At 53.8% G+C, this 27717-nt stretch overlaps 12 protein-coding genes across 12 annotated transcripts; 6 read left to right on the top strand and 6 right to left on the bottom strand.

The window, feature by feature from the left end:
• Positions 1-163: 163 nt before the first annotated feature.
• On the top strand, positions 164-1356 carry Z517_12285 (uncharacterized protein; the record flags this gene model as incomplete). The annotated part of the gene is made up of 3 exons (XM_013422699.1): positions 164-401; positions 476-1210; positions 1337-1356. 3 exons carry the CDS (start codon positions 164-166, stop codon positions 1354-1356), a joined length of 993 nt encoding a protein of 330 aa, XP_013278153.1.
• A 254-nt stretch (positions 1357-1610) lies between these two features.
• Positions 1611-3236, bottom strand: Z517_12284 (uncharacterized protein; the record flags this gene model as incomplete). The annotated part of the gene is made up of 1 exon (XM_013422698.1): positions 1611-3236. The coding sequence occupies one exon, from the start codon at positions 3234-3236 to the stop codon at positions 1611-1613; it is 1626 nt and encodes a 541-aa protein (XP_013278152.1).
• Positions 3237-4000: 764 nt separating this feature from the next.
• Z517_12283 (uncharacterized protein) lies at positions 4001-5677 on the bottom strand (the record flags this gene model as incomplete). The annotated part of the gene is made up of 3 exons (XM_013422697.1): positions 4001-5329; positions 5379-5490; positions 5547-5677. 3 exons carry the CDS (start codon positions 5675-5677, stop codon positions 4001-4003), a joined length of 1572 nt encoding a protein of 523 aa, XP_013278151.1.
• A 2125-nt stretch (positions 5678-7802) lies between these two features.
• On the top strand, positions 7803-8951 carry Z517_12282 (uncharacterized protein; the record flags this gene model as incomplete). The annotated part of the gene is made up of 4 exons (XM_013422696.1): positions 7803-7904; positions 7952-7993; positions 8114-8666; positions 8728-8951. The coding sequence occupies 4 exons, from the start codon at positions 7803-7805 to the stop codon at positions 8949-8951; spliced, it is 921 nt and encodes a 306-aa protein (XP_013278150.1).
• Positions 8952-9846: 895 nt separating this feature from the next.
• Positions 9847-11053, top strand: Z517_12281 (uncharacterized protein; the record flags this gene model as incomplete). The annotated part of the gene is made up of 2 exons (XM_013422695.1): positions 9847-10364; positions 10519-11053. 2 exons carry the CDS (start codon positions 9847-9849, stop codon positions 11051-11053), a joined length of 1053 nt encoding a protein of 350 aa, XP_013278149.1.
• A 545-nt stretch (positions 11054-11598) lies between these two features.
• On the bottom strand, positions 11599-13482 carry Z517_12280 (uncharacterized protein; the record flags this gene model as incomplete). The annotated part of the gene is made up of 1 exon (XM_013422694.1): positions 11599-13482. The coding sequence occupies one exon, from the start codon at positions 13480-13482 to the stop codon at positions 11599-11601; it is 1884 nt and encodes a 627-aa protein (XP_013278148.1).
• A 753-nt stretch (positions 13483-14235) lies between these two features.
• Positions 14236-15822, top strand: Z517_12279 (uncharacterized protein; the record flags this gene model as incomplete). The annotated part of the gene is made up of 1 exon (XM_013422693.1): positions 14236-15822. The coding sequence occupies one exon, from the start codon at positions 14236-14238 to the stop codon at positions 15820-15822; it is 1587 nt and encodes a 528-aa protein (XP_013278147.1).
• Positions 15823-16135: 313 nt separating this feature from the next.
• On the bottom strand, positions 16136-19623 carry Z517_12278 (uncharacterized protein; the record flags this gene model as incomplete). Its single annotated transcript, XM_013422692.1, has 4 exons — positions 16136-17038; positions 17100-17297; positions 17418-17819; positions 17932-19623. The coding sequence occupies 4 exons, from the start codon at positions 19621-19623 to the stop codon at positions 16136-16138; spliced, it is 3195 nt and encodes a 1064-aa protein (XP_013278146.1).
• Positions 19624-20512: 889 nt separating this feature from the next.
• Positions 20513-21613, top strand: Z517_12277 (phosphatidylserine decarboxylase; the record flags this gene model as incomplete). The annotated part of the gene is made up of 2 exons (XM_013422691.1): positions 20513-20756; positions 20847-21613. 2 exons carry the CDS (start codon positions 20513-20515, stop codon positions 21611-21613), a joined length of 1011 nt encoding a protein of 336 aa, XP_013278145.1.
• A 194-nt stretch (positions 21614-21807) lies between these two features.
• On the bottom strand, positions 21808-23072 carry Z517_12276 (uncharacterized protein; the record flags this gene model as incomplete). Its single annotated transcript, XM_013422690.1, has 2 exons — positions 21808-22627; positions 22678-23072. The coding sequence occupies 2 exons, from the start codon at positions 23070-23072 to the stop codon at positions 21808-21810; spliced, it is 1215 nt and encodes a 404-aa protein (XP_013278144.1).
• Positions 23073-23637: 565 nt separating this feature from the next.
• On the top strand, positions 23638-26035 carry Z517_12275 (uncharacterized protein; the record flags this gene model as incomplete). Its single annotated transcript, XM_013422689.1, has 2 exons — positions 23638-24801; positions 24860-26035. The coding sequence occupies 2 exons, from the start codon at positions 23638-23640 to the stop codon at positions 26033-26035; spliced, it is 2340 nt and encodes a 779-aa protein (XP_013278143.1).
• Positions 26036-26092: 57 nt separating this feature from the next.
• Positions 26093-27263, bottom strand: Z517_12274 (uncharacterized protein; the record flags this gene model as incomplete). The annotated part of the gene is made up of 2 exons (XM_013422688.1): positions 26093-26255; positions 26329-27263. The coding sequence occupies 2 exons, from the start codon at positions 27261-27263 to the stop codon at positions 26093-26095; spliced, it is 1098 nt and encodes a 365-aa protein (XP_013278142.1).
• Between the last annotated feature and the right edge of the window lie 454 nt (positions 27264-27717).

Genomic DNA, 27717 nt, shown 5'->3' with positions numbered 1-27717 from the left:
ATTCATTCACTTTAACGATTCATTTCACTTCACTTCACTTCACTCACCCATGTTTTGTCAACGCCCCGACTTATGACCTCTTGCTTGACACAAGACCTTGCTTAGATCCTCTATCCCGCAAATGTTTCCCCGGGTAACGACAGATTCACAACATAGACGAGCCATGTCTTCTCTACCAGGAAAGCATATGATGAAGGTCACAGTGACGGCGACTCAAGAGCTGGAAATTCAGGTCGACGAACCGACGAACCTTGCGTATTTCCCAGAAAGTATTCCACATATCGTCCTGGAACAACTTGCTCATCGAGGCCTCAACCTGACCAGCATGCAAGTTGCTTCGAACCCCGGCAACATATGTGATCTCCAGGACGGCCAAGAACTGGCTTCTGCGGCGATGAAGGGTACACAGCCTCCTCGTCAAACATGGTGGAGGAATTTTCCGTCATTTTCCCCGATGCTGACACGATAGAATTAGATAGCGCTGTCTTCCACATGTTCAATCACGACCATTCGCTTCCAGCCTGGAACAGATTGCCGAACAACGTGCCCAATAAGATACCATTATGGGACAAACAGGAGGCACCCGAGGCTCGGCAACTGGCTCTGTCCATACAAAAGCCCATCACTTGGTTCTATGATCCAGTTCCGCGACCTGATACAAAGCCCACACTGTCCAGGATCGCACACTGTCCTGCTCTGTCATCTGCTCCTCCCAACACACCCATTGCTCCCAACCTCGTCTCTGCTAGTCCGGCTGAAGACAACCACGCTACGACAGAGGCTACGCGTCTAGATGCGCAGGAAGCTATGGAGGAAGTAACGCCCGCTGCACCACGCGCCAAAGGCAAAGTAAAGAAGAGAGGAAAGAAAAAGCCCAAGACGACTCGCGTCCAGAAGCAAGCCGACAAAGTGCCACACCGACCAGTCACGCGCTCCCAGACGGGAAAGGAAGCTGCCGGAGTCATCGACAAGCTAAACCGATCGGGGAAAGGCACGCTGGCGACCGAGAAGCGCATGGGGGGCGGCATCCACGACAGACCAAACTTTGCAAAGCAGGTCGAGCGTGTCGGCATGACACAGACGGTGCATACATTCGGGCACAAGCACCAGCGCCGATTGAAGCAGAGACTGGCAAAGGCCACGGAGAAGCGGTGGCAAGGCCAGCCCAGTGGTCTGACCGAGGACGACAAGATCGACGTGATTACCCAGCGTGAGTTGATTGACATCTACCTCCCCCTCCTCCCGCCACATCCTTCCTCATCACCTTTTCTTTCATCTGTCTCCATTCCATTTCATCTGTCTTCTTCACCAGTGGACATATCCTAACGACATACAGAGCTTCAGAAAGCGTTTTGAGACGATGCGGGATCCGACGGACGCGATGCCATTCTTTGCGAAACACATCGGTGCTGAAAGACCATGGAAGCTTAGGATAGGGCCTAGGGGCTTTTTTTTTTTTTTAAACCCAGACTTGATACTGCGTAACGTTTTGGACTTGGGGGGTGTAGTCCCGCTTCAGGTTCAAGTTCTTGGGGTGATTGATGATGAATGAGCATTGGCTATTACAAAACGATCCAAGAAGGAGCTGAGATGTCCAATGATATGATAAATCAAATTGCCAATCCACTCAGATTCGCCGCGTCTGCCCTGTCTTTGTCTAATTCCTTCTTCTTAGCACCTTGTACACCCGTAGTTCCGTTTTCCTCCGTCGCTGCCGCCGCGTCTCCAGGCACCTTTATACCCCATTTCGCACAGATCCGCCTCGCTATCCCTTCACCACTCCACCACGCGCCCGTCGTCGTTCCCAGCGCAATGAATGGCGCCGTGTGTTCGCCCGCCAACCACAGGCCTCTTTTCCACAGACCCCCCGCGTCGCGCATGACCTCGATGTCCTCGTCACCTCGCTCGAGGCCGACCTGGAAGTTGCAGTAGGAGCCGTTGCCGGCGAACGGGTCGGCCTGCCACCTCGTCATCAGGAAGGACTTGGGCTGGCAAGCCGGGCTGCTGGGGTCGTAGTTGGGGAGACGGGAGTAGAAGGCGGATGCGAAGCTGTTGAGGACTGTGTCGTACTCTGTCGAGTGTGTGGTGAGGTCCTTGATGGAGTCTACGACGTGCGTGCCGCACGGCCCGTAGATGTAGAACAGCAGCGTCGGCTGTGTGCAGGGTGGCGGCAGGTGAGCGAGCGACACTACGGACTGGTTCCACGCTTCGCCGCACGCATGAGGCACGTAGGCCGGATCGTGGAAGTGGGTATGAACGGGATAGCTTGACAGGTCGGGTTTCCCTTCCGCATCGGAAGAGAGCCAGAACGCAGAGGGAAAAGTCACGTAGAGCTTCTCCAGGCGACCGTAATTGATGTGAGAGATGGCCGAGGCCAGTCTCGAGGGCAGTGTCGGTGTGAATGCTCGAGCGTGATGTCGTTTAAGCCAACCCAGAGGACATGTGATTACCACATCGTCAAAGGTAGACTGGTCGCCACACGAGGCTGTGACGATGACTTTGCCATAATCGTCTTTGTCACTGTCGGATCTCGTCTCGAAATGAACGACTTCGGTCCCCAGTCTGAGGTCGACTTTGCCCTCGTCTGTGGCAACGCGGCCGATTTCCTTCAAGATGTCCTTGTACGTTCCGGCCACAAAGACATTTTCCCCTTCGATGCATTCTTCCAGGAAGAAGAATTTGAGGCTCTGTTTCTCAACCGAGTCGCCCACAAAGGGTCCCCACATCTGCGCCTCGTGGAGAAGGTCTTGTCTTTGCTGTCGGGTGAGCTTCTTGTCCGTGTCGAGCTTGGACCGAAAGTACTCAAACAGACTGACTCCGGGATCAATGTCGGCCGAGTGTTCATCTGAGTACTTGAATGCGTCGACAATCATTTCCCACATTTTGCTCGACAGCGCCACGGCTTCGGCGTCTGGTCTCCTTTCCCCGTCGCTATCGAAAAGCGCCTGGTGCTCTTCCGGCTCCAGGATGGTCGTACCTGTCTTCTCGGCGAGATGCATAATGGGATTTCCACTGGTGCCGTGTATCCAATTCGGGCCCATATCCACGAGGTAGCCACCTGACTCCTGCTGGTCGACCCTCCCCCCAATACGATCCCGGGCTTCTAGGAGTGTCACCTTGACGCCGCTGCGAGCCAGGACGTCCGAGCAGCGAAGACCTGCAATGCCAGCGCCGATGACCGCCACGTGGGGGATTCTGCCCGAAGACAACGTGCTGGCATTCCGCAGAGCTTGCATGGTGGAAGAGGGAGGCGAGGATGAAGAGGGCATGGGACCATTCGCATTGCCATTGTGCGCACTGTTAGCAAGGTCCCGAGAGATTCGAGACATACAACCCAACCACGGCGTTGAAGGGCCCGATGAGATGTGCGACGATAGGTGTCGTGGATGGGGCGTCTGTGGGCGAATGAAAGGCGGTGCTCCGACAATTGTCCGTGCTTTTGCAGGAGTGGAGGGGCTGCACGTCTACCAGTCGAATAGAGGCCCGGACTCGAAGAAACAGGGAAAAATAAGGGGAAGAATGTCGGCAGCTGGTACCAATCTTTTCTAAGGATATCACTCAGTTTTAAGTATTAGCTCACGGACAGGATCGCCCTACACTGGGTTGTTGAAGTCATGATATCGCCGTGCGCTGGCTGATACGTAACTGTCGCTGCCCACGTGGATATTTATCGCAGTTGCCGACGTGGACCAAAGCTGACGTCAAGATAAGCCCAACTTTGTAGGATCAAAGAGACCAGGATAACAAGAGAACAAGACGACGTTTTCAAACAAATATGACTTCTTTCTTCAGTTGACTTTCCAATAGCAATCATGATACATGTGGTTATTGATCTCTTTCGACACCCGGACTGGCTGCGAACAGTCATGCAGATACAATGCAAACATCCCCCATGCCTTTCTGTGTTATCCCGAATTATGCCTCCGTAATTAGACAAATATCCTTCCCAGGGTCATCATGTTGGTTTCCATCCTCATCTTTTGTGATTTTGTGAGCATCTTCATCTCGACCAAGCTCCCTGGCTAAGCGAAAGCAGGCCGTGAATGCAGTCGAGTTCTTCGCCTTTGGCTCCCTCCTTGGTCGGGGATTCAGCGATTCTAGGTCTTTCCTCCGACCGCTTGCGTGACGAGGTCAGATCCGGAAATGTCATATCTTCATTTTCCTGCAGTACCGGCCGGTGGCATGTGCTGGTTTGGGTTCTGCGCAAAGGATGCTCCGACATTCTGGTCCCAGGAGCCCAGTTCTCTTTGTCCGAGTCTCCAGACGGTGACCTGATATGGCCGTGCAGAGCCTTCGATTTCCCACTGGACGGGTCGATCGACGAAGCTAGACCTTGCAAACGTCCCAGTGAGGATTGGGCACGACATAGCTTCGGTCTTCCTTCGTTCGCACCTGCCCGACGAGCATTGGTCTTGGACAAGGACGGGCTCAGAGCTTGCAGACGTGGCTTGAAACTGTTTGATCGAATGAGGTTGATGGCGCTGACAGCAGAGCCCGCACTTTCCGCTTCCGCCTGGGTCGAGAGCGCATCCTTCGTCTTGCTGTCGCAATAGAATTCCCAAGTTCTGGCGTCACGGGACCGACCAAATCCAGCTCCAATACTTTTGGGTCCTGAGTGAGGAGCATTGTCGAGGAACACTTCCACTCCATTCACAGCACTCTTGCTGCGAACCAAGGCTGCCTTTGGCCTGCTATGTGTGGTCGGCATCGCGGTACGTGGCTTTTCTGGTGATGGCGTGGGCTCATTGTTCGTCCGAATCTTGACTGCCCCATCCACAGTCATTGCCAGTCGTACAAAACTGGACGCTCTCCTAAGGGGTTCCTTTGGGAGAGCAGTGTCGAAGATCTTCCCTGGCCCGTCTAAAGATGGATCAGAAGGTTTTGCACCAGTCATCTCATCGTGGTCACGTTTTCTAGTGCTCCCTCCCTCACTGCTAACTTCCGACTGTCCGTCACAATTCTCGGACCCTTCCTTTTGAGCTTGTCCTGGAGGTGGTGTCCCGACCGTGAGCGCGTCCTTTTCTATACTGGACTGCGGTGTACTTCCTTCGGTCGTTTCCTGCGAGCTATGCTTGATGCTTGCATCGTCCTCTGATGGAGTTGGGTTGAGAAGATCATGGATGCTTGAACTTCTCGAGTTAGGTCGGTTGATGGGCTCCACGGGCACAGGATGCGATAAAGAGGCAGTCAGATCTTCGGGGACAGGAGACGAGCTCATCTGAGGAGGAATAGGGCTGGCGTTACTGTTGCGAAGATGGGCAACGAGCTCATGTGGCTGCAATGGTTTGGACCGGCGACGATCATTCTGGCGACGGTTTTGAAACCAAATCTATGGGACGGTCAACTCGTTGCACGGTGGCTGCAGAAGGGCAACGTACCTGAACTTCTTTCTCCCCGAGGGCAACCCGGCTGACTATCAGGGCTCTTTCGGCTTTGTCTGGTTTGGAGTTTCTTTGGTATGCAGCTTCAAGGATGGCACAGTCCTGAGGGCTACAAATGGTCAGAAGGCATCGTTGCGGTTATGAGCGTGCGGTGGGACAACCCACCTCGTTCTTCTCCTCTTTGCTTTCACCGCTAGAGGGCTCGCAGAGGAGGACATATTGTCAGAATGGAGTTGGATACCATACGGAGCGTGCTGAAACGCTGGCTCGGTCATATTGCGTACATCCTGGCTCATGGCTGTAATCTGCAAAAGAACTGGGAGCACAGAGGGAGGGACAGAGCAAAGAGACAGTCAGAGTCGCGACAGCAAAACAAGGTGTAAAGTGGTCTAGTTTCCCTACCGCGACGGTGGGTTGAGGGCGCGTCACGGTTTGCCAAGAGAATGAGATCAACTCGACCCACCATCGCAGTCGCAGTCGCAGTCACCGCCATCCCCATCCCCATCCCATCTCCATCAACCCTCAATCTTCATCTCTCAACCTGTTTCCTCTCTTCTAGATGGTGAACCTGTGAGCCGTCAGTTGCCAGTCTCAGTCCTCGTCGCAACAGAGATCAACATGAGCAATAAGAAACTGACTACCACCTTGAGGATCGAGGATCCACGCTATGATCCCTCCCAACCTCCGCGGCGTCTCGCCCGTCGACCTCGACGAAGAAATAAAACCACTTCATTTCACACCTAGTTCTCGCCCCTTCCTGCCATTCCTGCTCATCCTTCCCATGGCGACGACAGTTCAAAACTTCCAAAACTTTGACTATTATGCCATCTTCTGTATCTGTCAGCCCGGCCCCCATGATTGGCCCCCGTGCAAGATTCACGGTCGAGGGCTTATTAATACGTTACCTCAGACTTCAACAGGGTGTTACTTCCGACTAAGCGCTTATCGCGCGCCCAAGACGCGAGAAAACGTGACTGCCACAACTGTGCCGAGGACGACCGCATTTCCTCTCTTAGATCTCGGCTTCGAAACATTCCGTATGCACCGAGTGCCACAAAGCTTGCGAGAAGAGCAACAGGGTTGTCAAGCAAGTTAAGTTCGCCCTCGGCCAAGATCCCATTCGTTTCAAGAGGAGAATTGCCTGTGCTGGGCATTGAAAAGTTGATCCTCGGGTGCTCCGCAGTCCAGGGATGAACGATGACGACTTCCATCTTCGGTTTACAGACGTGTGTGTCGAGCTCGCTTACAGTATCTCCATCTTCCCTGGCGCGAAGCCAAGTGGTACCGATCCCGAGATTCGAACGTTATTTTGCGGCCACATTTCAACTGATCCTTGAGCTCTCAAAGCTTTGTAGAGGTTGCGTGGAGATGCCACTGCCACAGGCCCTGCGCACTTTGGCGCGCCCTCGCGTGATAGGAGATCGCAACAGGCAGCAAATTCCACTTGTTTCCGTCAAGTCACTAAAGATTACGAGTCAGCAAGTCAGAATGACCAAACGGCTGAAGAGGTCCCTTACATTGCGGGATGGACCCATGGTCACCTTCCGCGGTGGGCCTGATAGGGCTGACCAACGTGCCCAAACTTCCTCTGGCTTGGGTCCGGAATACCACTAGCCTCTACCTTTGTTGCACCAACCACTTCGTACATTTTTAAACCTCGATCAAAGGACAGAGATCCGTCGCCAGACGGTCGTGCAGAACCTCAAACCTCGGCATGCTCCTCCAGAACCACTGGTGTGTGTAAAACCCACCAATCGTGGCTTTGCTACTCGCAAAGATGCGACAATTGTGTGTTCTTACCGATGTCTTTCCACGACCGTTAACCTTCCTCCAAGTGGATGCCCGTTTCTCTGCCTGTTTGATATGCACTGCACCGGGGACCACGACTTTGTTCCTCCTCCACCCATCCAACGGGACCAAAAGTTCGCAAAGTTCGCTGGAGACTTGGACTCGCGCGTGACCATTGGCAAAAGACTCATCCTTCGCAGACTTCCTTCGATGCCTACTCCTCTGCCTAGCATGACTCTAGGAACAGCCACCATCATTGGTAAGGAGTGATCGAGAACTTCTGTCCTTGTCTGCCTTGTGTAGCGTCCTGGTCCCCTTCCCCCCGGATCTAGGCCTTATTGGTGGTCTATTCCCATTCTATGGGTCCACCACCTGGGCCTTAATACTCCTGCTTGACCCTATCCTGGGCGAGAGATGAACTTATATTCACCTGTCATCCCTATACATCTAGCTAGGCAACTCTGGTGTCATCAAAGTGCATACATGCGCTTGCATCGATGCACAATCTCCTGATAATGCCCTGATTGATTTGACTCACTGCAGAATAGCCGCCTTTGCCACGATGCCGATCTCTGGCAAATATATGTCCCAATGTTTGAATCCAGACAGCACCCTCCTGGCCACAGCGCAGCCATGATCAAAGTTGCAGTGATCGGCACCAATGGGTTGGCGCAGTACATTGCCAACAGCATAGCAACACAGACCTCCCATCAATTCATCATTCTGTCTCGAAGGGTATGTGAGTTCCCCTCTATTCATTAACGGTGACTGATGAACAAAAGCCTAGTCCAGGTCTGACGGCAAGAGGGTGGCAGGTACTTCAGGTAAGTCGTCAGTGTATTTTCCTCATGTACAACGCAACGGCGAGGGTACAACCGTCTGAATGTACGGGCAGGATCGGTATCGTCTAATAACTCTTTTCAACTAACCATCACGATTGACAGGTCGATTACTCCAATCCTTCGGACCTCAAGTTCAAACTAGCCGGTGTCGACACTGTCATTTCTACCGTCAGTGGTAACGCTCAACTTGCGCTGATTGATGCGGCGGCGGCGGCTCATGTGCGGCGCTTTGTCCCCTCCGAGTTTGGCGGGCCTCCTTCTCTGCGTCCACCGAACGATCTGCTTGACAATGGTCGCCGCGCAGCCATCCTTCGACTCCATCAGCATGAATCTTCGGGCATGCGCTTCACTGTCTTTACGTGCGGTGTTCTCTATGAGAGATTCGCCCCTGGAGGGATGGCGGCCTCACAAATCGGTCTGCGAAGTAACATCGGGCAGGAAGGCGACTATCTGATGGATTTCCGCCGAAGGCGGGCACAGGTGCCTTATCTCAACAGTGCCGGACAGCCTGCGACAATTTGCATGACTTCGGCTGCGGATGTTGCAAGGTTTGTGGTCGCAGCCCTGGACCTGCCTTCGTGGCCGCGGGAATTCCGCCTGCGCGGTGAGCGACTGAATGTGCGAGATATCGTAGCTATAGCCGAGGAGATTCAAGGTATGTTTCAGGCGGCGCAAAGATCTTGTTCCACCCACCGTCCACAACTGACTATTCAAAGGCCGGCCGTTCGAAGTCTCTGGGCATACAAGGAGTTCTTTACAAGACGCATTGACCTACGCTCGAGCTGTTGGGGATCATGCACGAGAAACTCGAGTACATCATCTGATCACGACAGCCGAAGGTCGCTACGACTTTGTTAGCACCAATCTCAATCAGCTGGTGACAGTACGACCGGAGAGCTTCCGCGACTGGCTTCTGCGTGTATGGTCATCCGCTACTTGAGACACAATGCAAGGAGAAAAGGCCCGACCGAGGAAGACTCGTTGAAGGGTTACATTATCTCGTATGCATTGTGAGATCTTTGGCCGGGAGGGTGGGAGACTGTTTCGCCAATACGGACTCGACTTTCCATAACCAGTCGACATACGAGGCTCTTTTCTACATGTGGACGCCACCGAGCCAATAGGCCGACCAGGACCTGCAAGCTGCCAATGAAGCACTCCAGAAACGGCGTTTGGATCGAGTCCCGTTGCAGAAGGACAAGCTCTTGGAGTCAGCAGAGGACATGTCTCCGTTGTCCCTTTGATCGAGTCAGGGGACGACGAACGGCCGAGGTAATAATGTTCAGAGAGGTTTTGATCGACTCCACCACTACAACAATCCCGCCACACCGAACCACCCAGAGCCAGATTTGGAACTTCTTAGGTGCTTGGGACAAACTGATTCCCCTCGCCCGTCGTCCATTTCCTGGTTCGCCATCACCCAGAAGCGGCACTTCTCATTAACAATTTGCTTACTCAAGCCTATTCTACTCCGCTGGGGGATCATTCGTTCCGGTTCTCGCGACCGTACACCTTTGTCTTTGTCGGCTTCTACCAGTGTGTTTTAGATATTTAGGAATTAATGATATCATGAAAACGTCATCCTTTTCTATCGCCTTTTACCTTTGAACATTTCACACACGTATAGTCCTCTCAACCTTCTACACTTTCAGATACTAGCAACCGGAGTCACCGGGTACCTTTTCTAACTCTATCCTCTCAGAGACCAGGTACGGCCGTGTCTATCTCACAGGAAACCACCCTCCAGAGAGAGCATCGACTCGTGCTGACAAACGTGACTAAGAGAATTCCTTCGACCCAAGGCCCAAACCGTAACTCGGCAGGGAAATTCCAGGATGAAGGCTGTTGTTATCAAGGGCAACGAGGCCTACCTCGACCGGGACCGACCCAAGCCCAAACTCCGCGACGACTACATCCTTGTCAAGACGGTCGCCGTGGCCCTCAACCCGACCGACTGGAAACACGCCACCTTCGGCCTCGCCGCCGACGGGTGCCTCTCGGGGTGTGACTTCTCGGGTGTCGTCGAGGAGGTCGGCCCCGCCGTGACCAAGTCGTTCTCCAAGGGCGACCGGATCGCCGGCGTCGCCCACGGCGGCAACGCGGTGCAGCCCGAAGACGGCGCCTTCGCCGAGTACGTCGTGGCCAAGGGTGACGTGCAGGTCAAGATCCCGGACTCGCTGGGGTTTGAGGCCGCGTCTACCTTGGTCCTGGGCATCACCACCGTCATGCAGGGCCTGTATCAAAAGGCCTTGAAGCTCAATTGGCCCACGGAGCCGATCAAGGACAAGACCTACGTCCTCATCTATGGTGGGAGCACTGCCACGGGGGCCCTGGGTATTCAATTCGCAAAGTTGTAAGTACTACTCTACTCTGCTCACATACATACACCCCCACAAATCATCCTCGCCGTTCACACCACCACCACCTTCACCACTCATATCATCCTCATCAAAATAAAACCTGACTACCCTCTCTCCCTCACTTTTTTTTCTAACCCTGTCCAACAGATCCGGCTACACGGTCATCACGACCTGCTCGCCCCGCAACTTCGAGTACGTCAAGTCCCTCGGCGCGAGCGACGTCTTCGACTACAAGGACGCGGAGGCGCCGGCCAAGATCCGCGCCCTGACGGACAACAAGCTCACACTCGCGTGGGACACGATCAGCGAAGAGTCGAGCGCGCGGTTCTGCGCCGACGCGCTGTCCAGCTCCTCCACTCCCGGCGTTCTCAAATACGGCTCCATCCTCCAGGCCAAGTCGCCCCGGGCTGAAGTCGAGAGTGTCACCACGCTCATGTACACTATCTTCGGGGAGCCCTTCACGTTCGGGCCGCAGCAGATCCCGGCCGTGGACGAGGACTTTGCGTACGCGAAGAAGTTTTTGGCAATAGTCGAGGACCTGCTCGCGCAGGGCAAGTTGCGGCCGCACAAGGAGCGGGTCGGCAAGGGTGGGTTGGAGGGCGTCTTGCAGGGCCTGCAGGACATGAAGGACGGGAAGGTCAGTGGGGAGAAGCTGGTGTATTTGGTCGAGGAGACGCCGTGATGGATGGATGGATATCTCATCGGGGTTGGGTCAATCTGTTCGACAGTTGACCTTGACCTTGACCCTGGCACTTTGCCATATCGTCGCCTTTTCCACCGGTAGAACAGGGCTAGTATGCTATGGCAACACTGGCCCCAAAGATCCGATCAATACCATCCGTGTACGTCGCCCAGCCCATCTATCGCCCCTTCAAATCTCCTCCACCCGAGACTCACTCAACTCCTCTCGGGACTGGTATGCTTCAAATCAAACCAGCGGAAGAAAATACCAACAATGTCACCACGTGTTGAACCGGGGAAATGACACCACAGAGCCCGCCTCACCAAGCTGTTGTTAAAGAGGCATTGGACCAAAGAAGATATGCCCGCTCGCCCTTCTATGATTGCCCAACTCGGAGCTTCGCGCTCGACGTATGCAAAGAAGGACATAACGCCCGTCTAAATCCCGTAATGTCATCATGATGCTCGAATCACCATAACCCATTTGCCTGCCCATGTAAGTTGGACCATTTCTATCGTCTCTCACAACTCCAAGGCCCCCAATTTCTACCTCAAATTCTCTCGGCCCCTCAAAAACCGTCTCCGCACATCTTCCATCTCAGCGAGGATCACCTCGTTAAAGTCGTCTGGATTATCAAGGTATAAATGATGTCCTGCGTTCTTGATGATGACAACCTTCGCAGACCCGTGGTCCTGGTGTCTCTCTTCGGACGAAGTGGCAGCCAAAGCGCGACTCGTTTCAGCGTCGATCTTCTTCTTGGCAGCGTATCCTCCTGAGACGTCCATCCAGTCGTTTTCACCATACATCAATACGACTGGGATCCCTTTTTCTCTCGCGACATTTTGTGAAGCAGAAGCCAGCGTAGACGAAGTAGTTTCACTTTGCGCGGCTGAAGTTGATCCTGGGAACTGCTCCAACTGGCCTTGCTCATTGACCTCGTGTGTCGAAGCTGTGAGAGGTTGTCTCCCCACGGCCCCAATCCGTCGGATTAAAGGACTTCTTGCAAATGCTCCGGGAGCCAAAATATAGGCGAGCGCATATTCCCCACTACCTCTGAGCCGAAATAAAGAGTAACTGTAATCATGTAACGCGAGGGCTTCTTCCGGGGGCAGATGTGAGAAGCGCCGAGACGTCCACCCTGAGACAAGGCGCGGACCCAAAGGACCGGACCACCGAACAAAGCTGAACGGGGAGATGTTTGCGTCCCAAAGATAGGTGAGCCATTTTGGTAGAGGGCGACGCGGCGCAGGTGTTGAGGTCTCGTCCGAAGACGAGTTTTCTGCTGAAGAGGTGTCCCGCACTGGGAGGCGGTTGGGGTTCGGTTTCTGCTTCGGTTGCGCTTCCTTCTCTGCCTTCTTGCGACCATTGAATAGTTTGTTGTTGTCAGTGGTCTCTTGATCCTGCGTGACTTCATTCTGTCCCGTTGAATCTGGCGGCGGCGGCATAGCTGCGTGCGTGGCGTAAGGATCCTCTGGTATTCCTACAGGGCTGGCGAGAATCAATTTATTCAGTCTGCCAGGATATTTCAGCGCATAACACACAGCCATATAGCCTCCCATGCTGTGCCCCATAAGCGTCATCTTGTCAATTTTCTTCTTGACTCGCCACTCCTCCAATGAGTCGATGAACCAATCCTCCGCCTCGGTTATTTGTGCTTCTCTCGTCTTGGATTTTAACTTGAATGGCGGTCTCGAGCTGCGGCCCATGCCCAGCATATCCAAAGCATAGAGTTGCCACCCTGGCGCCCGGGAAAGAGGCTCAAAATTCTTGTAGAAGAAACCTAGACCTGCCCCATAGCCGTGCAGTATGACCAGGTTATGTTCCGGATCGCCTTCTTCGGGGACATTGCGCACAACAGAGAACTCGTTCAACGCGCGGTTCTTCCCCGAGAGAGGAACGAGGCGAGAGTGCCACGTTCGAGGGCCGTGCGGATCTGTGATCGAGTCTGTGAAGGTGGTGGCTTCTGGCGAGGCGGTCTTGTCTATGGCGACGGTAGAGTTGGTCTGTGAGGGTGGCGCAGAGCCTGTCTTTGCATGTGTTGGGGGTTGCTGCAAATGTGGAACAAACGAGAGCACTCGGTGTTCTGCTTGAGCAGCAGGGAGAGCGGACCACCACTGTGAGAATCCTTGTTTGTACGACAGAGGGAAAAGGCCCTCGATGCGAGATCGTCGTGGGTTCTCAGCATTGGCTCGCTGGGAGGCGAGGGGACTCTGCTGGGTTCGAGATTGCACTTCGCTGTCTGAGTCGGCCGCCGAGATGGAGGCAGACATGACGGGAGGATGGTGGGAGGTGGGAGGCAGATTGAGGTCTTCAGGATCGGTTGTGAGAGGGGGGGATGTGATTGAGGACTGGAACCGACGAGGATAAATGATGGGGGATCGGGGAGCTGCCTCTAGGAGCGGAAGGGCTGAGGGAAGCGTTCGTCTCATATACAGGACATTCACCAAGTGAGGTAAGGGGAAGAAGGTAATCTATTTCAAGGACATGTATGGAAGTCTGGCATTAGCCGCTGATGTCGCGTAGGCCAGGCAGAAGCATTAATGCACAATAAAAGCGAAATGAGCGTAAAGGGGCCCCCCAGAGGCAGCGATAGATCCGAGATACAGGAAGTAGAATTCTTCGCTTTTTTCCCCATTTCCTCAACGCCGACATCATAGACGCGGATGAAGATGCAGGGCAAGGAGGCACCAGAGGGTCAGATCAGCCACTCGGATTGCAATTCAGCCGGCTTTGCCCTCAATGCCCCCCCTGTCAACTGCCCGCCAACCCACTAAACACCCGGTCAAATGCTCCCACCACATGCAGCCCGGAGTTAACACTTGATCATTCTCCAACTGACACACCTTCGTCCGTTCTTGTGCAGCCCGAGTGTGACAAGGTTGCAAAGTCCCCAAAATTGCTCCTGTGATTATTACCTCAAGTCTCAAGAAATCTTGGTGCCTGGCGCTCGTCATCTCCTGCAGGAACCATCATGCGAACATCCTGACTCGAACCGCACTCCCCGATCAAAGCCTTGTCACTCCGCTCCAGTCACCCGAAGCGCACTGCACCACCCTCTGTGCGAGCTTGATGGTATAGCGGTAGACGAACAATAGCCCAAACAGCATCTCACATTCTCCATGGCACTACACTAATCTACACTGAACAACGTCTTTGCTTGTCCCGCCACGACATCCTCGAAGATGTCCTCGCCCGAATCTCGCCTCAATCAAATAGTTAAAGGTGCACCCACGACAGACATCCGACCACTGCCCTCTGCTCCACTCCATTCTCTAGGAAAACAGGCCTCCGAGCAGTCCTCCCTCGACCCTCTTCTAGCCACCTTGCCCTCCTCGCCTCCGCAGATCTACTTGAACCTCCTGATTCTCGAGTCGTCCCTGCGCGCACAGTATCTCCACCTTGTCTCCCGCCGTCGGTTGAACACTTTCTTCCTGCTGCTGCTGGCTGCTTGGAACAGCCTGTTCTTCTATGCTCTCTTCCTGCGTCCTCGAGAAGATGGCACCGGCCTGGGTGGTTCTGTGTACTGGGTCGTCGAAACGTCGGAGAAACTCGCCTTGATGGGTGGTATTGTCACGGTTCTCCTTGTTTGGGGCACAGGACAATGGGAAAGAGGCATCCGCTGGCCCCGAAAATGGCTAGGTACAACAAACAGAGGGTTGAGGGGTTTCAACCTCCGCGTAGTTAGGATTCGGGGAAAGTTCTGGAGGGAGATGCTCAGCCACCTCTCCTTCTTACTACCCTTCGGGCTTTGGCGCGAAGCAGGAGGCTCAGATTGGCATCTTGTCGAACACGAAAACGGCCTGGTGATCGAGGAAGATCTCGCCAAGGGAGGCGACGCCATCATGCTTCTCTTGCTCCCGAAGTCCTTCTCCCCAGAGTTTCGGGAGAACTGGGAAGATTATCGCACAGAGTATTGGGAAAAAGAGAACGAGCGGAGGGCAGGACTAAGGAGAAAGTTAAATACTCTCAGGAGAGCAAAGGCAAAGGAGGCGGGAGGCTGGAAATGGTGGACAGGTGCTTGGCGACTACAGTCATCTAGACATCATGGCCAGAGACGGCATCATGATCTGGAGAAACATCCGCACTTGCAACACGCCGGGACAGGCTCACACCGCGCCAGCCTATCAGAAAGGGAGGGTGGTGCGCACACTCGAGGGTTGAGTGGTACAGCCAGCAAGAGAAGGAGCACCAACCTCGACTCTGAATCCACGCACAGCCGAAGCAGACAATCCTCGCGCTCTTCCACGCCACATCTCGAGTTTGACGTGTCCGCCGACCGGCCTTTTTCTGAGAGAATGAGGAGAGGAAGCTCGGTGAGCAGCACAGCCAGCATCAGAAGGAAGCCGGCAAAAGACGGACGCAGAGACAAAGATGGGAATCGAGAACGTGGAGGTGACGGCACGCCTCTAGGAACTCCGTTACTGAGTCCGTTGACCAGCGCCAGCGGAGAAGACGATAGGGAAGAACGAAGGCGCAGAAGGAGGGAGCGGGAAGCCGCTCGCAAGCAGAAAGGGGAAATGGAGCGGGAGAGGGAAAAAGGCAGAGAACATATACAGGAGGAAGACTTCCAGAAGACAAAGAGCAAGATCAAGCAGGAACCCGCAGCCAAGCACGAATTCAAGGCCGAGAACAACAATGGGAACGGAGCGGACGAAAGCAGTGTTCCCAATACACCGAAGATGGAGCACGGGTTTTCTCTCGACACGGCGGCGACCACTCAAGCCGCCGAGGGCGATACCAAGCCCAACACCGGGTCGAACATGGCTTGAAGCTCAATGCTGGAGAGGAACGGCAACGGATTTCAATCTGATGATGTGCGTTTCCGGCAGAGACGTCCTCTGAGATTCGTGCCACCTTGAATGAGCTCTGATGTCCACATTGCCCCTGGCCTGAGATGACAATAGAAACGCCGCCCAAATGTGTAAACGTGAAAATGTGTAAAAGGTTCGTTGTTATACCGTCTCTTCGGTGCCGACCATCTCAATGTTCCCCCAGCCCTCCTAGCGAAACCATGAGGCGCTCGCTCTATCCACATGATATCCAACCCTCAACATAAAGATGCGACTAGCTTCTCGCCCGTTGTCAGTTGCGAGCATCCATCTCTGGCTCATTCCCTGTGTGGCTCTCGCCTCGCGTGCCTCGCCCATGACGAGTCGACCTCCTCGAAACGACGTCGGCCGCTGTGCCATCAGTCCAAGACTCCCTCTCCAATCCCACATGGTGTCCCTTGTCTAACTCCGCGTCCACTACCCTCCTCAATCTTCTCCCCACCCTGGGTCTCCAGTTCATCCTCGCATCGAGCAACCCTCTAAAAGCAATCCTGTACCCCAACACCGCGGTCAAACAGCCAATCGCCGCACCGAACAAGCAATCGTGCGCAAAGTGGTGGTATCCTAAGACGAGCGTGCTCGAGATGTAAGTCGCAAACAGGATAGGCGTGAGCACCAAAATCATGCGCCAAAACCCCCTTTTTTCAGGCTTAGAGGCGTCGCCGATGTGAAGATGGGCAAAAAGATAGATCGAGAGATACCCCATCCCTGCAAACGCAATTTCACTGTGTCCTGACGGAAATGACTGTAGCGCGTTGTCAATGTCTTTGGGGTTGCCTGTGCAGACATCTCCTGCACGGTACATCATCCCGTTGTATCCAGATCCGATCAGCCTGTCTGGCACTACCGGAATGCAGACACTTAGGAAATGTGGTCGGAGTCCCCCAACGAATTTCTTCAGAATGACTTGGAGACATGTCCCCGTCACCAGTGAATATAGGAGGCCCAGAGTAGCAGAGGAGAGGTCTGTGAAGGACCGGACGAAGGTTTGAGAAAGCAAAATCACTGCAAGAGGCACGAGGCCGCAGAGAAGACCTGTGAGAAGTGAGGAGAATATAGGCGTCACATACGGATAGCCGATCAAGGGATTATAAGTGGCACCGTCAGGGGTAAGGAGTGGAAATAGATGATGCGGACGGGCAGGAATGATCCAAATCTGTGGTTGCTGGTCAGCGCTGGACAATGAACCAACAGGCATATATTTAATGCATACTTACCGCTCCCGTAATGCCCGCGATGGCAAGGACACAAACAACGTCGAGCCAGTGGTCCAGGAAGAAAGCCTTTGAATACTGTCCAAGGCGTGGAAGTGTTGTCTTGTCTGGCCTCAAAGCTGTTGCAAAAGACCTGATGCGTGACGCAAGCGGCATGCGTGGTCGATAATGATATTTCTGCTGTGGATGGTCGCCGTAATCCTGATCCATACCTGATCAATGCTTCCCAAAAGCTGATTTTTTGCCAACATGTGACTGATCGGGCTGCAAAAAAGGAACGCAATGAGAGCAGTAGCGATACCGAGACGATAACAAATATACAAGCCCCGAGCGATCCAGATTCCTCCGTTTGTCAAGCAGTGACCAGCCCAACGAGGGTTCAGGATCACCTGCCGCAAGTAGGGCTTCTTGAAACCGGTCGTACCTACTGATATTTGGCAGATTGGGGAGCATTTCAGTTGCTAACATGCCTCTGTCCAATATTATATGCAGCCGCAAATACAGAGAAGCATTTGGTGGTGTCGAAAAGCACATTGGCCGTCTCCGGAATGCTGAAAGTTCCTGGCTGCTGTCGAGCTGCTCTTCGCTGGTCACCGGCTCCGTGGCGCCATGCCAGGGCTCAGTGTTGTTTCGCTTCATATGTGCATCTCTCACACCGGCAATCCCCTCCGAGGACCGCTTGCAAGCGGGCTCGCCGCTCTCGATAGTCGGTTTCTTGCACATCTGTATAATGGTTCCAAATCTCCTCACCAGCATGAATCCCTTCCCACGTGGTTGGCGACGGCGAATCGGGCCTCTCCCACACCCTTTCCTGGACGACTGTCAGATTTCTTACTCCCGAGGGCTTCCAAGTCACATTTGGGTTGCAGCTATGATTCGCCAGACACCAGAGCGGATGAACGGCTGCGACCTCAGGCTTACCCGTCCACGTCGATTGTTGTGCATCTGCTACTCCTCGAAACTTGGAAAAGAGCGTCTGAATGATCCACCAGTCGTATTTTTTCAGCCACGTGGCACTGTATGGCCTGCATCTCTCTCGTGAGTGCATGAGAACTTCAAACCATTGGAGAGGCAACTCAACATGATGGCGTACGCTGTATGGTAGTGATTTCGGACCACTCTTGAGTGGGAGATCAATGACTTCGGGGGTCGGGGAGAAATCCCCCCACAAATACTTTGTCTCGAAGAGATCTAACGGATGCAATTTCTGGGTCTCGGCCAGTTGCAGGGTTCGTGACAAGAGCAAGAAGTACAAATCCCACTCGGGGGTAGTCGAACTTTCAGCTCGACCAAGTGTGTGCAGGTCGTCATTGCCACTAGATCCAGGGCAAAAAGGGGCTTCAGCGGGAGGATAGCCCTCATCGGTCTCGTAGTCTTCCTCGTTCGGGTGGTGGTAACGCTCATTGGCAGCTCTCTGACATTCTTCCGAGCAGAATGGTATATTGCATCCTACACAGTATCTCCGATCCCCTCGGTCGATATCTTCCAAGTCAGCCGCACAAGCATCACAGAGGGCTTCGCCATGTGGGCGTATGGCTGTTAGGACCGATCGCTCTCTCAAAATGGTAGCTCCCGGCGCAAGCTGCTTTTTGGCAAACAGCCCCAGTTGCGAAGAGCAATTGGCTGTAGAAGACACAGAGGTTCTCAGCTCACCAACAGAAAGTCTCTGCATACCCTCATCCTTCGAAGGTGTAAGAGTAGGCAACGTGGATATTTCTACTTCCAGATCCGGGGCGACCACGTGGAGCTTCTCGTTGATCTCGATCAGCGCTTCTCTGGACATTCTGTCGGGCTCATACTCATTCCAAGGGTATATTTGGCGTTGACACCACCCAAACAGAGTGGGCTTGACATCGCGTCGAAGGAGTTTGACACATTTGTGGAATTTGGATTCGTCCTCATAGATGGTGGAATACTCGGAAAAATCTCCCACAACCTCCTCAATATCCCGGACCGGCTCTCGAGGCTCCTCTCCGTTCAGGCGCCGGATGATCCTCTTCACCGCCAAGACCTCGTCGATCCACAGCTTCGCTTGGGTCTGTACACCCAGGATAATGGCAGAGCGACACATTAGCACAAGTGAGCGGTACTTTTGCTTCAGTGCCACAGGGTTCGGGTCATTCTCGCTCTGGCCGTCATCGGAAGGCGGCCAAGGATTTCCTTCCAGATCAACGGGCTCAAGGTCTGAGATATCGGGGTCATCTAAAGCCACGAGACAAAGGGTGTACGAGACATATGCATCCGCCAGTGCTAGTTCACTGTACCCGAGGGCCTCGTAAACTTCAGCACGGCGGAGGATGAGATCTGGACAGGGACCGGGACATTCGGCCAGAAGGCGAGTCAAACGGTGACGGGAGAGAAGCAAGTACGCATATCTTTTCCTCCGATCCGTCAGCTTCTTGATATCCGATATCAAGGGGCCCGCAGTTTCGCTGAGGGCAATAGAGTGGTCTTCCGGTAGCTGATTCAGTATGTCGCGGAGATATGGTGGCAATTCCGCCAGAGGGTCGACAGGACTATCATTCATCGTGACCGCATCAAGAACATTAGATTGATAAGACCGCTGGAATTGCTGTGAGCACCCCCTCAGTTATTGAAAATGAATGATTGTTGATCGCCGTTGAACCAGACAATTGATTTCCTTGGCGGCTTGTAAGGCGAAAGGCTGTGCGACGGGTAAAATGACACTAACCAGAAAAGAAATAGCCTGTGCCGCTTTACCACATCACCTAAACTGAGACCTTCGACGCCCAACTGCGCCCTCTGATTCAGGGTGTATCTTCCTTTACGATCCCTTTAGGCTAGCCAGGTACCTACCTACTGGTGCTTCAGTCAATTCTCCATTGTACGGCAAGGACTCATCAGAGCATCCCGCAGATCGCCAGCCTCATCGGGCGCGCCAGACGCAGAAGAGATGCCCCTCTGAGACGATATCAATGGCCTCACACCTACTGCGCTCACTAGACACTGCCAGATCAAAGAAACGTCGCCGCCCACGCCTGTAAGGTCCATACGCGGACAGTTTCTGGGGAAGGAGAGTCGCAATTCCAACAACCTGGGCTAGCTGACTCAACTGTCAACGAATACGGTCAGAGTCCTGGCCGTGGTGCACTCGGAGCGTAGCGATACCACCAGCACACCAACGATCTCAGACCAGCCTCGAGGTTCGTGGGCCTCAACTATCCTGGATGCCCCAGTGTCTATTGAGCATCGCTTCCAAATTGCGGTGACTGATGTCAGAGCTATGACGTTACACTAGTTCCAGCACAAGTTAAGTTCGGAGATGAAATCCGACAGTGCAAGTTTGATACAATTCTTTTTTTTCATTTCCTCAAACCCTCCAAATCATACAGACTGTGGCCAATCTTCAGATTTAGAACAGTTTCACAATCATAGCATCATACCTACGACAAACAATGTTCGACCTCATCTTGCAGTGGATCCACCGAATCCTGGACCATGCTCTCTCGACGGTTAAACTCGTCCAAAACCGCCAGATAGGCTGGAAAACACTGAATCGCAAAACAGGCCGCCTTGAGCGCGAACAACAGCCTGTATGGAAAAAGATAAAGCTTTGGGTTCTCTTCAGTCGTCCAGTTGAATGGCTGGATCGTACGCAGTGGCTTCGGCTGTGGATCCACGAGAAGACCATCACAGCCGGTGAGAAGTCCCTGCATGGCCGCTCGTCCTGTCTTCGGTACATGCTCCCTGCAAATCTCGATGATGCTAACCAATGAAATGGCGAAACAGGAAAAGAGGAAGGTACACCAGCGTCAGCTCGTCAGATCAAGGCTTTCGTGGACTTCTATCACATCAATATGGACGACTTTTCGCCTTCCGACATCCACAAGTATCGCACCTTTGAGGAATTTTTCGTGCGACAGCACAGACCTGGCGCACGACCCATCTTCGAGCAGAACGACCCCACGCGTGCCGTGGTGGTCGCAGACTGTCGTCTGGTGGTCTACCCAACTGTGGCGCAGACCAAGAAACTCTGGATCAAGGGGAGGAACTTCACCGTAGGCAACCTCATATGCGACGACGAAGTTGCCAAACCATGGCACAACGGCGCCATCGCGAGCTTCCGGCTTTCGCCTCAAGACTACCACCGCTACCACTCCCCTGTCAACGGCACGATTGAATGGTTCAAACAGATCCCCGGTGACTACTACCAGGTGGATCCGCTGTGCCTCAGAAGTGACATAGACGTCTTGACCACGAACGCGCGTTGTGCCGTGTGCATCAACTCCAAGGAATTTGGCAAGGTGCTGTTCGTGGCGATCGGCGCGACTAACGTGGGCACCGTCGAAATCAACCCCAAGTGCCAGCAGGTCGGTTCCGAGGTGAGGAAGGGCGATGAGGTCGGCTTGTTCCAGTTTGGTGGATCGAGCATCATCGTCGCATTCGAGGAGGGCCGCATCCAGTTCGACGAGGACTTACTCAGTGTGAGCCGTCACTTGATCATGATGGATGTCGAGGTGGGTATGAGTCTCGGTCGCGCCACACAGAAGAAATGATGTAAGTGACCACGGGAGGTAACACACAAAACAAATACCAAGCAAACCACCCCACAGTCGAAGCTTCCTATGTAGCTGAACCGTTCCAGACGATCCAGCTGAACAAAGAGAGACAGGACAACAAGACACTATATCCTCACCTCCTTCATGTTTATCCCGAAAACCTTCTTCGTTTTTGATTGCCTATCGTGAAGTCAGGAATCGTCCTGCGTCTCACCTCGACGGATCTCTTCGGCGCAAGGAGCAAGTCTACTCGCCCAATAGTCATATGTCTGTCCCCCATCCGCCAGCAGCGCCATCTTCGCACCCAGTCCGAGCAAGGCATTTGCGACCGAGAGATGTCCATTCTGCAAAGCATAGAACAACGGTGCATGTCCGGCGCTGTCCGCAGCGTCGATATCTGCCCCTTTCTGGATGAGTAGGAGGGATGCGTCCACGTGTCCATTCTGTGCGGCGTGGTGGAGGGCGGTTGCGCCGTTTACGTCTGCTATCGAGACCGAGGCTGAATGCGAGAGGAGGAGGGCGAGGGTGGTAACGCAGCCGGACATGCCAGCATTGTGCAAAGCAGTGTAGCCATGACTACTATCGACATGGTCAACCGGGTAGCCAGACATGAGAAGGTGTTGGATTTTGGGGATGTTGGAAGCGGCGGCCGCGCGAGGGAGATCGTCCGACTTGGTCGAAGTAGATGGTTTCGAGTGGGAGAAAGGTCTTGTGAATGAGCCAAGTAGTCGACGAGATGGCTTGAGAAGTCCTTTGCGTGACTCCGAATCGATGGGTGTCTGAGTTTCTCTGATTGAAGCGGGCAGCTGAAGGAGTGAAGATCTGTTCAATTGCTCTAGCGGAAGCATCAAACGATTGTCGTTTTCGTTCTCTGGGAGCAGCCTCTGAGGTATGTGCCCAATCTCGAGGCTACGATTAGGGCTTGACGGCGACCGGAACCACTCGTATGGTGAAGAATCTAGTCGCGAGAGGATCTGGTCGACTTTGTCCTCCACTCTTGACTCCGATAGTCTAAGCCCACGTTAGTTCATGGATAAATGGAGGGTTCCGGGTGTCCATACGACTGTCTACTGCTTTGGATCGCAGTAAGCAGCGAGGTGCTGGAGATGATGCGCAGTCTCAACGCAGGGACGTCTTCGGCACCCCATTTTAAGCGTGCAAAGAGATGAGGATTGTCTTTGCTCAACTCGGAATGCCTGCGTAGAGTGGCTGAGACTTCCTCGAGCACATCTCGACACACATTGTAGGCTGAGAGTAGTCGGACTCTTTCGTTCTCGGCCAGCGTTCGCATGTAATGCGCCCTACCATCGCCCAAGGTCTGTAGGATGCCACATAGGGTGAATAGCTCGGATGCGATGACGCGAGCCTCTGAGGGTGATTTCTTACAGGTGTGATACACGTTCCACGCGAACTGTGGCACGGTGACAAGGTCGCCTAGGCTGAATCCGAAGCTCATTTTGGCTGGTCATGGCCTGCTTCTTCTGCAATCGTCGACCATATTCCGGTGAGATGAAGAGGAGGAGGGAGGAGGGGAGGAAGGGCGTCATATATCGAGTTGCGAGAGCTGACGCTCGTGTAAAGTGTCATACCCTCTCCTACTTACATTAGCAGATTTCAACCTTAGCGAAGGTGTGAGAGTCGGACGCCTTCAACTTTGTGGCTTGTCCTTTCCCTGCCAATTTCACCTCGGCTGTAAAATTCAACTGGGCTGAATCTCCAGTCGATGCAAAACGGTAACATACAAAGCATCCTGGGATTCACTTTAGTTGTTATTTTCATGCACCTACCCGGCATGCTCTTCACACCAGCCAATCCGATGACAACTTGGACTTGTGGTCAGGCAAACGACGCCCGAACAGCCTGGCCCCTGCTGCCATGACCAGCTGCCGCATGCGCCCGATGACCCAGGGCACGGATACATTAAGGCGCTGATTCAACACTGTGACAACCCTGTGCGCCGGCAAGCCTTGGACACTTACTTAAACTCGATGGAATCAACGCACTGACATAGGTTTACTGCCATGTCTATGATCTTCGAGGAATACCAGGAAAAGGGATCGGTTGACTCGTTCAATGCCAGCCTTAGCACCGTGTACACGAGACTTGAGCAAATTCGCCGATCGGTTGGCCAATGTCCAGATGAGATCCTTGCGCTGAAGAATGAAGTCACCGACCTGAAGGTTCTTCTCCCAGACATTGTGGGCAGGAATAATGATGTCGAACATGGTCGATGCCATCGCCCACTGCCTGCCATCTCGAGGATCCTCATCCATCTCGAAGAAATTCTGCCTCGGGTCGATGATGCCGCACGAGCATATCTCAGTGCCATGGGTACCCCAACGACGTTATTAGGTCGTGCGACGAAAGCACATCGTCGGCAAAAGTTGCGTGAGCTTGCGTCGTTGCTACACCAGATTCGCCCGCTGCGGGAGCAGCTGAGAAAAGCTATTGCGTCTGCTTCCGGACTTGTTCGAGTCGACCTGGCCCTTCTTGACGTTTCACGAGCTGAGAGAGCAACGACCGTGGCAAGGGAAAGGAGACAGATCGACACGGCTCAAGGGGCACAATGCAAGACTCGAGAAATCAATCAGCCATTCATGCTGAGAGACAACCTTCAGCTCCAGAAGACAGCACAAGACCACGTGTCTGCTAACGAGACCTTCGGTGCGCGGGCTACTTCTCTGGTCACATTGCCGCCGAACATGGCATTCCAGATGGACACCATCAGTCCGTGGGACTCGTCTATCTCTCACATCGGCGTAACAGTCTCTCGCTACGGCCCAGACTCGTGCAAAATATGGTGTAGCTGCGTCTGTCACCAAAAGTGCTCGGTTAATACGCCTCAGATATTCCAAGGCGTCTTCGGAAGTCTCTTCCTGGGTTACTCTGGTCTACCGTTGGGCCGACAAAAATGCTCCAAAGCATCCTGCACCCGCAACACTACCTTCAGCGTCAAAGCCACGTACCACTTCCCCTCGTGGTACTTTTCCCGCGCCGTCTCCCTGGGCATTGTCAACACCCTCTCCAAAGTCTCCATCCATATTTCACTACGCACCGTCGTCCAACGCTCTGAGCTCTTCATCTTTGCAGCCCAAGGTAATGTGCTAGCTGCGCGGGACATACTCTCAAAGAAGCTCGCCCATCCAGACGAGGTACACACAAATTTCGGAAATACGGCCTTACACGTAGGCTACTAGACTCCTTTAGAGGACATGTGACATTGATAGCTAATTCGACTTGCAGTATGCCATCGACTTTGGCCATCCGGAGATCTGTGAGCTCCTCCTCCACGCCGGCGCGGACCCGACAATCGAAAACAGTGTGGGCAGCTCCGCCGTGGACAAAGCGTGGACCGTCATCCTCACGCAACCGGAGAATTCCCCTCTCGCAGAGAATTTCAAACGACTCTTCGGGTCAGGTGACGTCCTTGACGAAAAGGGCTTTTCTGTGATTCACAAATGCCTCCTCGGTCTCCTTCGCGTTAAATTGCAGAAACTTCTCGAGTCTCGTGCCGCGGACGTCGACGCCGTGGATACCGAGAACCGCACTGCTCTATCGTGGGCAGCGCAGAGGGGCGACGTGAAGAGTGTGGCCCAGCTTCTCCGTCACGATGCCGACCCCAACATCTGCTCCAAATTCAAGGCGTCCCCATTGCACTATGCACTGCGGAGCAAATCTCCCGAATGTGTTCGTCTGCTCGTCAAGGCCCGCGCATCAGTATCTTCCTGCGATTGGGGCGGCTGGCCACCCGTGCACACCGCGGCGATGAATCAAGACGACCCGGCCTACATGCTGGCTTTGATCAACGGCGGCGCGGACGTGAATGCCATGGTGTCTCCTCCAAGCAGCGCGTCTGTTGGTGGAAGCGGTAGTAGTAGTCGAGGGAAGACGGCCCTGCACCGCGCTGCTCTGAACAACCGGTCGCGAATGGTGACATGTCTACTGGACCACGGAGCGCGGATCGATCAACAAAGCGCGGGCGGCTCGACCCCACTAATGGAAGCAATCGATTACGATAGTGTGAATGTGATTAGGGTGTTGATGAGGAGAGGCGCAGACTACACCATTGGTGATGACGTGGGGCAGTCGATTCTTCACCGTGTCGCGTCTAAGGGGAGTATGAAGGCGTTGGACGTGCTTGCGAATGGAGGGTTCGATTTGTCGCAACTAAACCCCGAGAAACAGGATGCCTTTGGCTACACAGCACGAGACATTTTACACGGGGCCACGAGTATTGCTTTGAGCGAGGAGTTTGTGCGAGCGATGAAGGACTGGCTTGCGGTCCTGATGAAGCGACGAAATGAACAGTCTCCTCGACCTCGTCCCTGTCCCGGTGACGAAAACGAAGCCGAAGAATCATCAGATCTGGACAGTGCCGACGAGTTTTTTGAAGCTCAAGAGAATCTGGCAATCCTTTGACCATACATTCACCGGTTCCGGGAGGCCGTGACGGCGGTTGTTACAGCGGTTATCCTCTCAACAGTAACCCATGGAAAACTGACGTTCCCGAACAAATTGTTGATACGCTTCATCGTCGTCGTCTTCTTCCGCTTTGCAGCCACAGTAAGAAAATGCTTCTCGCAGGGCCAGCTGGTCTGCTTCGGCTGCCAACTCCAACTCATGCATGTCGCGGTGAAACCTGGGAGGTGTATCAGATCTCGGTGTGCCCAATCTGTGGGCCAGAGATATGGGGGGTTGGGGAAGGAGCTCACCTAGCGTACTGCAGGTCAACGATGACCACAAACCAATCCTCTCTCTCCGAAAACGTGGAGTGCTCATTCTCGCCATGAGTGTCTGCGCAGATGAGCAGTTGGTTACTCTTCATACTGCCATGCGAGACGCCACAGGAATGCAACGCCTGCAAAGCAAACGCGGTTTTCTCGCGAAGGAGGCGCACCGAACTTGCTCGAAGATGGCTATCCATGTCTCTTAGAGTGGTCGAATTGGGGAGGTATTCCATGACCAGATAGAGGCCCGTCACAACCGCGGTACTGGCATCCTCATACACCCCACAAACATACGGTAGGACTGTTCCCTGGGCGGCCCTCGCCTGGGCATACGCATTGACCTCGTTGAAGAAGCACGGAACGTACTCCCGGCCAGTTCGTCGTGGGTCACGCGTGATCTCGGCGGCGGAGTAGTATTTCAGGACGAGTTGCTGAGGCTGCTGACACGCGATGTCTTTCGATATCATGCCACTGCTCGTGGATGTATCTGTGTTGTTCGGGCAGACATCGAGGATGGCCACCGAATATCCTGGTATCTGTCTGATGATATGTCCTCGTATGGAGGCATAATTTGAAATGGAGGGGACCGGTCTCCTCTTCAACCGGCCACGGATGTGGCTAGGGAGAGGCTTGCAAGATTCAAACTCGATGGCGCGAGGTCGCACACCTTCCTCTGGCTCAGGATAACTGTTCTCAAATATCTCCTTAGGCTCGCCGCCGACAATGGGTGCAGCTTCTCTAGATCTTGAGACATAGTTCCACGCGCAGCTTTGCGACGAAATCTGTGCCACTGCGTCTGCCGAATGGCGGTTGATGTTAGGGTCACAGAAGATGGTATTAGACGGCGTGATGCGTTTCAGCTCAATTGGTCGCTGTGCCGAATAGAAGGCGGAGATCTCCCATTTCCCCAGTCGTGGCATGCTTCGCTATGCAAAGGGTTTCATTGAGCGGCTTTCTAGAAGGCTCGGCCGCGGTTTCAGTTGGCATAAGAGAAGAGGGTGTTTTCCACCAAGGAAGTCTCCATGCGCTTCGGACTCTTTGGGGTTTATGTTCAAAAACGTGGACAAACAAGGCTCGGAATTCTGGGCTGTCTGGCCGAAAGGATTTAATCCGGCCATCATCCTCGTAAGCGAAGCAAGGCAATGGGCGCAATGTTGATGCTCTCAGGTGGATGTTGTCCAGTATCAGGCTGGCCAGCCTGATGGTGGGTGGATGGTGTGTAGGAAGTGATTGACATGGAGCAAACTCGAGATCCACTGCGAACACTAGCCAGCGGGGGCCAGAGCCGCTGTCCAATGGGATCAAGCATTATGGAGAAGTTTGAAGTGCCAAGAATGACTCGGAAAGGCTCGGTCCGCAGAGCCGCACGGTTGC

The sequence above is a fragment of the Fonsecaea pedrosoi genome (assembly GCF_000835455.1).
Source record: "Fonsecaea pedrosoi CBS 271.37 unplaced genomic scaffold supercont1.9, whole genome shotgun sequence".
Classification (NCBI taxonomy): Eukaryota; Fungi; Ascomycota; class Eurotiomycetes; order Chaetothyriales; family Herpotrichiellaceae; genus Fonsecaea; species Fonsecaea pedrosoi.
The sequence above is the reverse complement of the archived record's forward strand: the minus strand, read 5'-3'. Positions and strand labels throughout refer to the sequence as shown.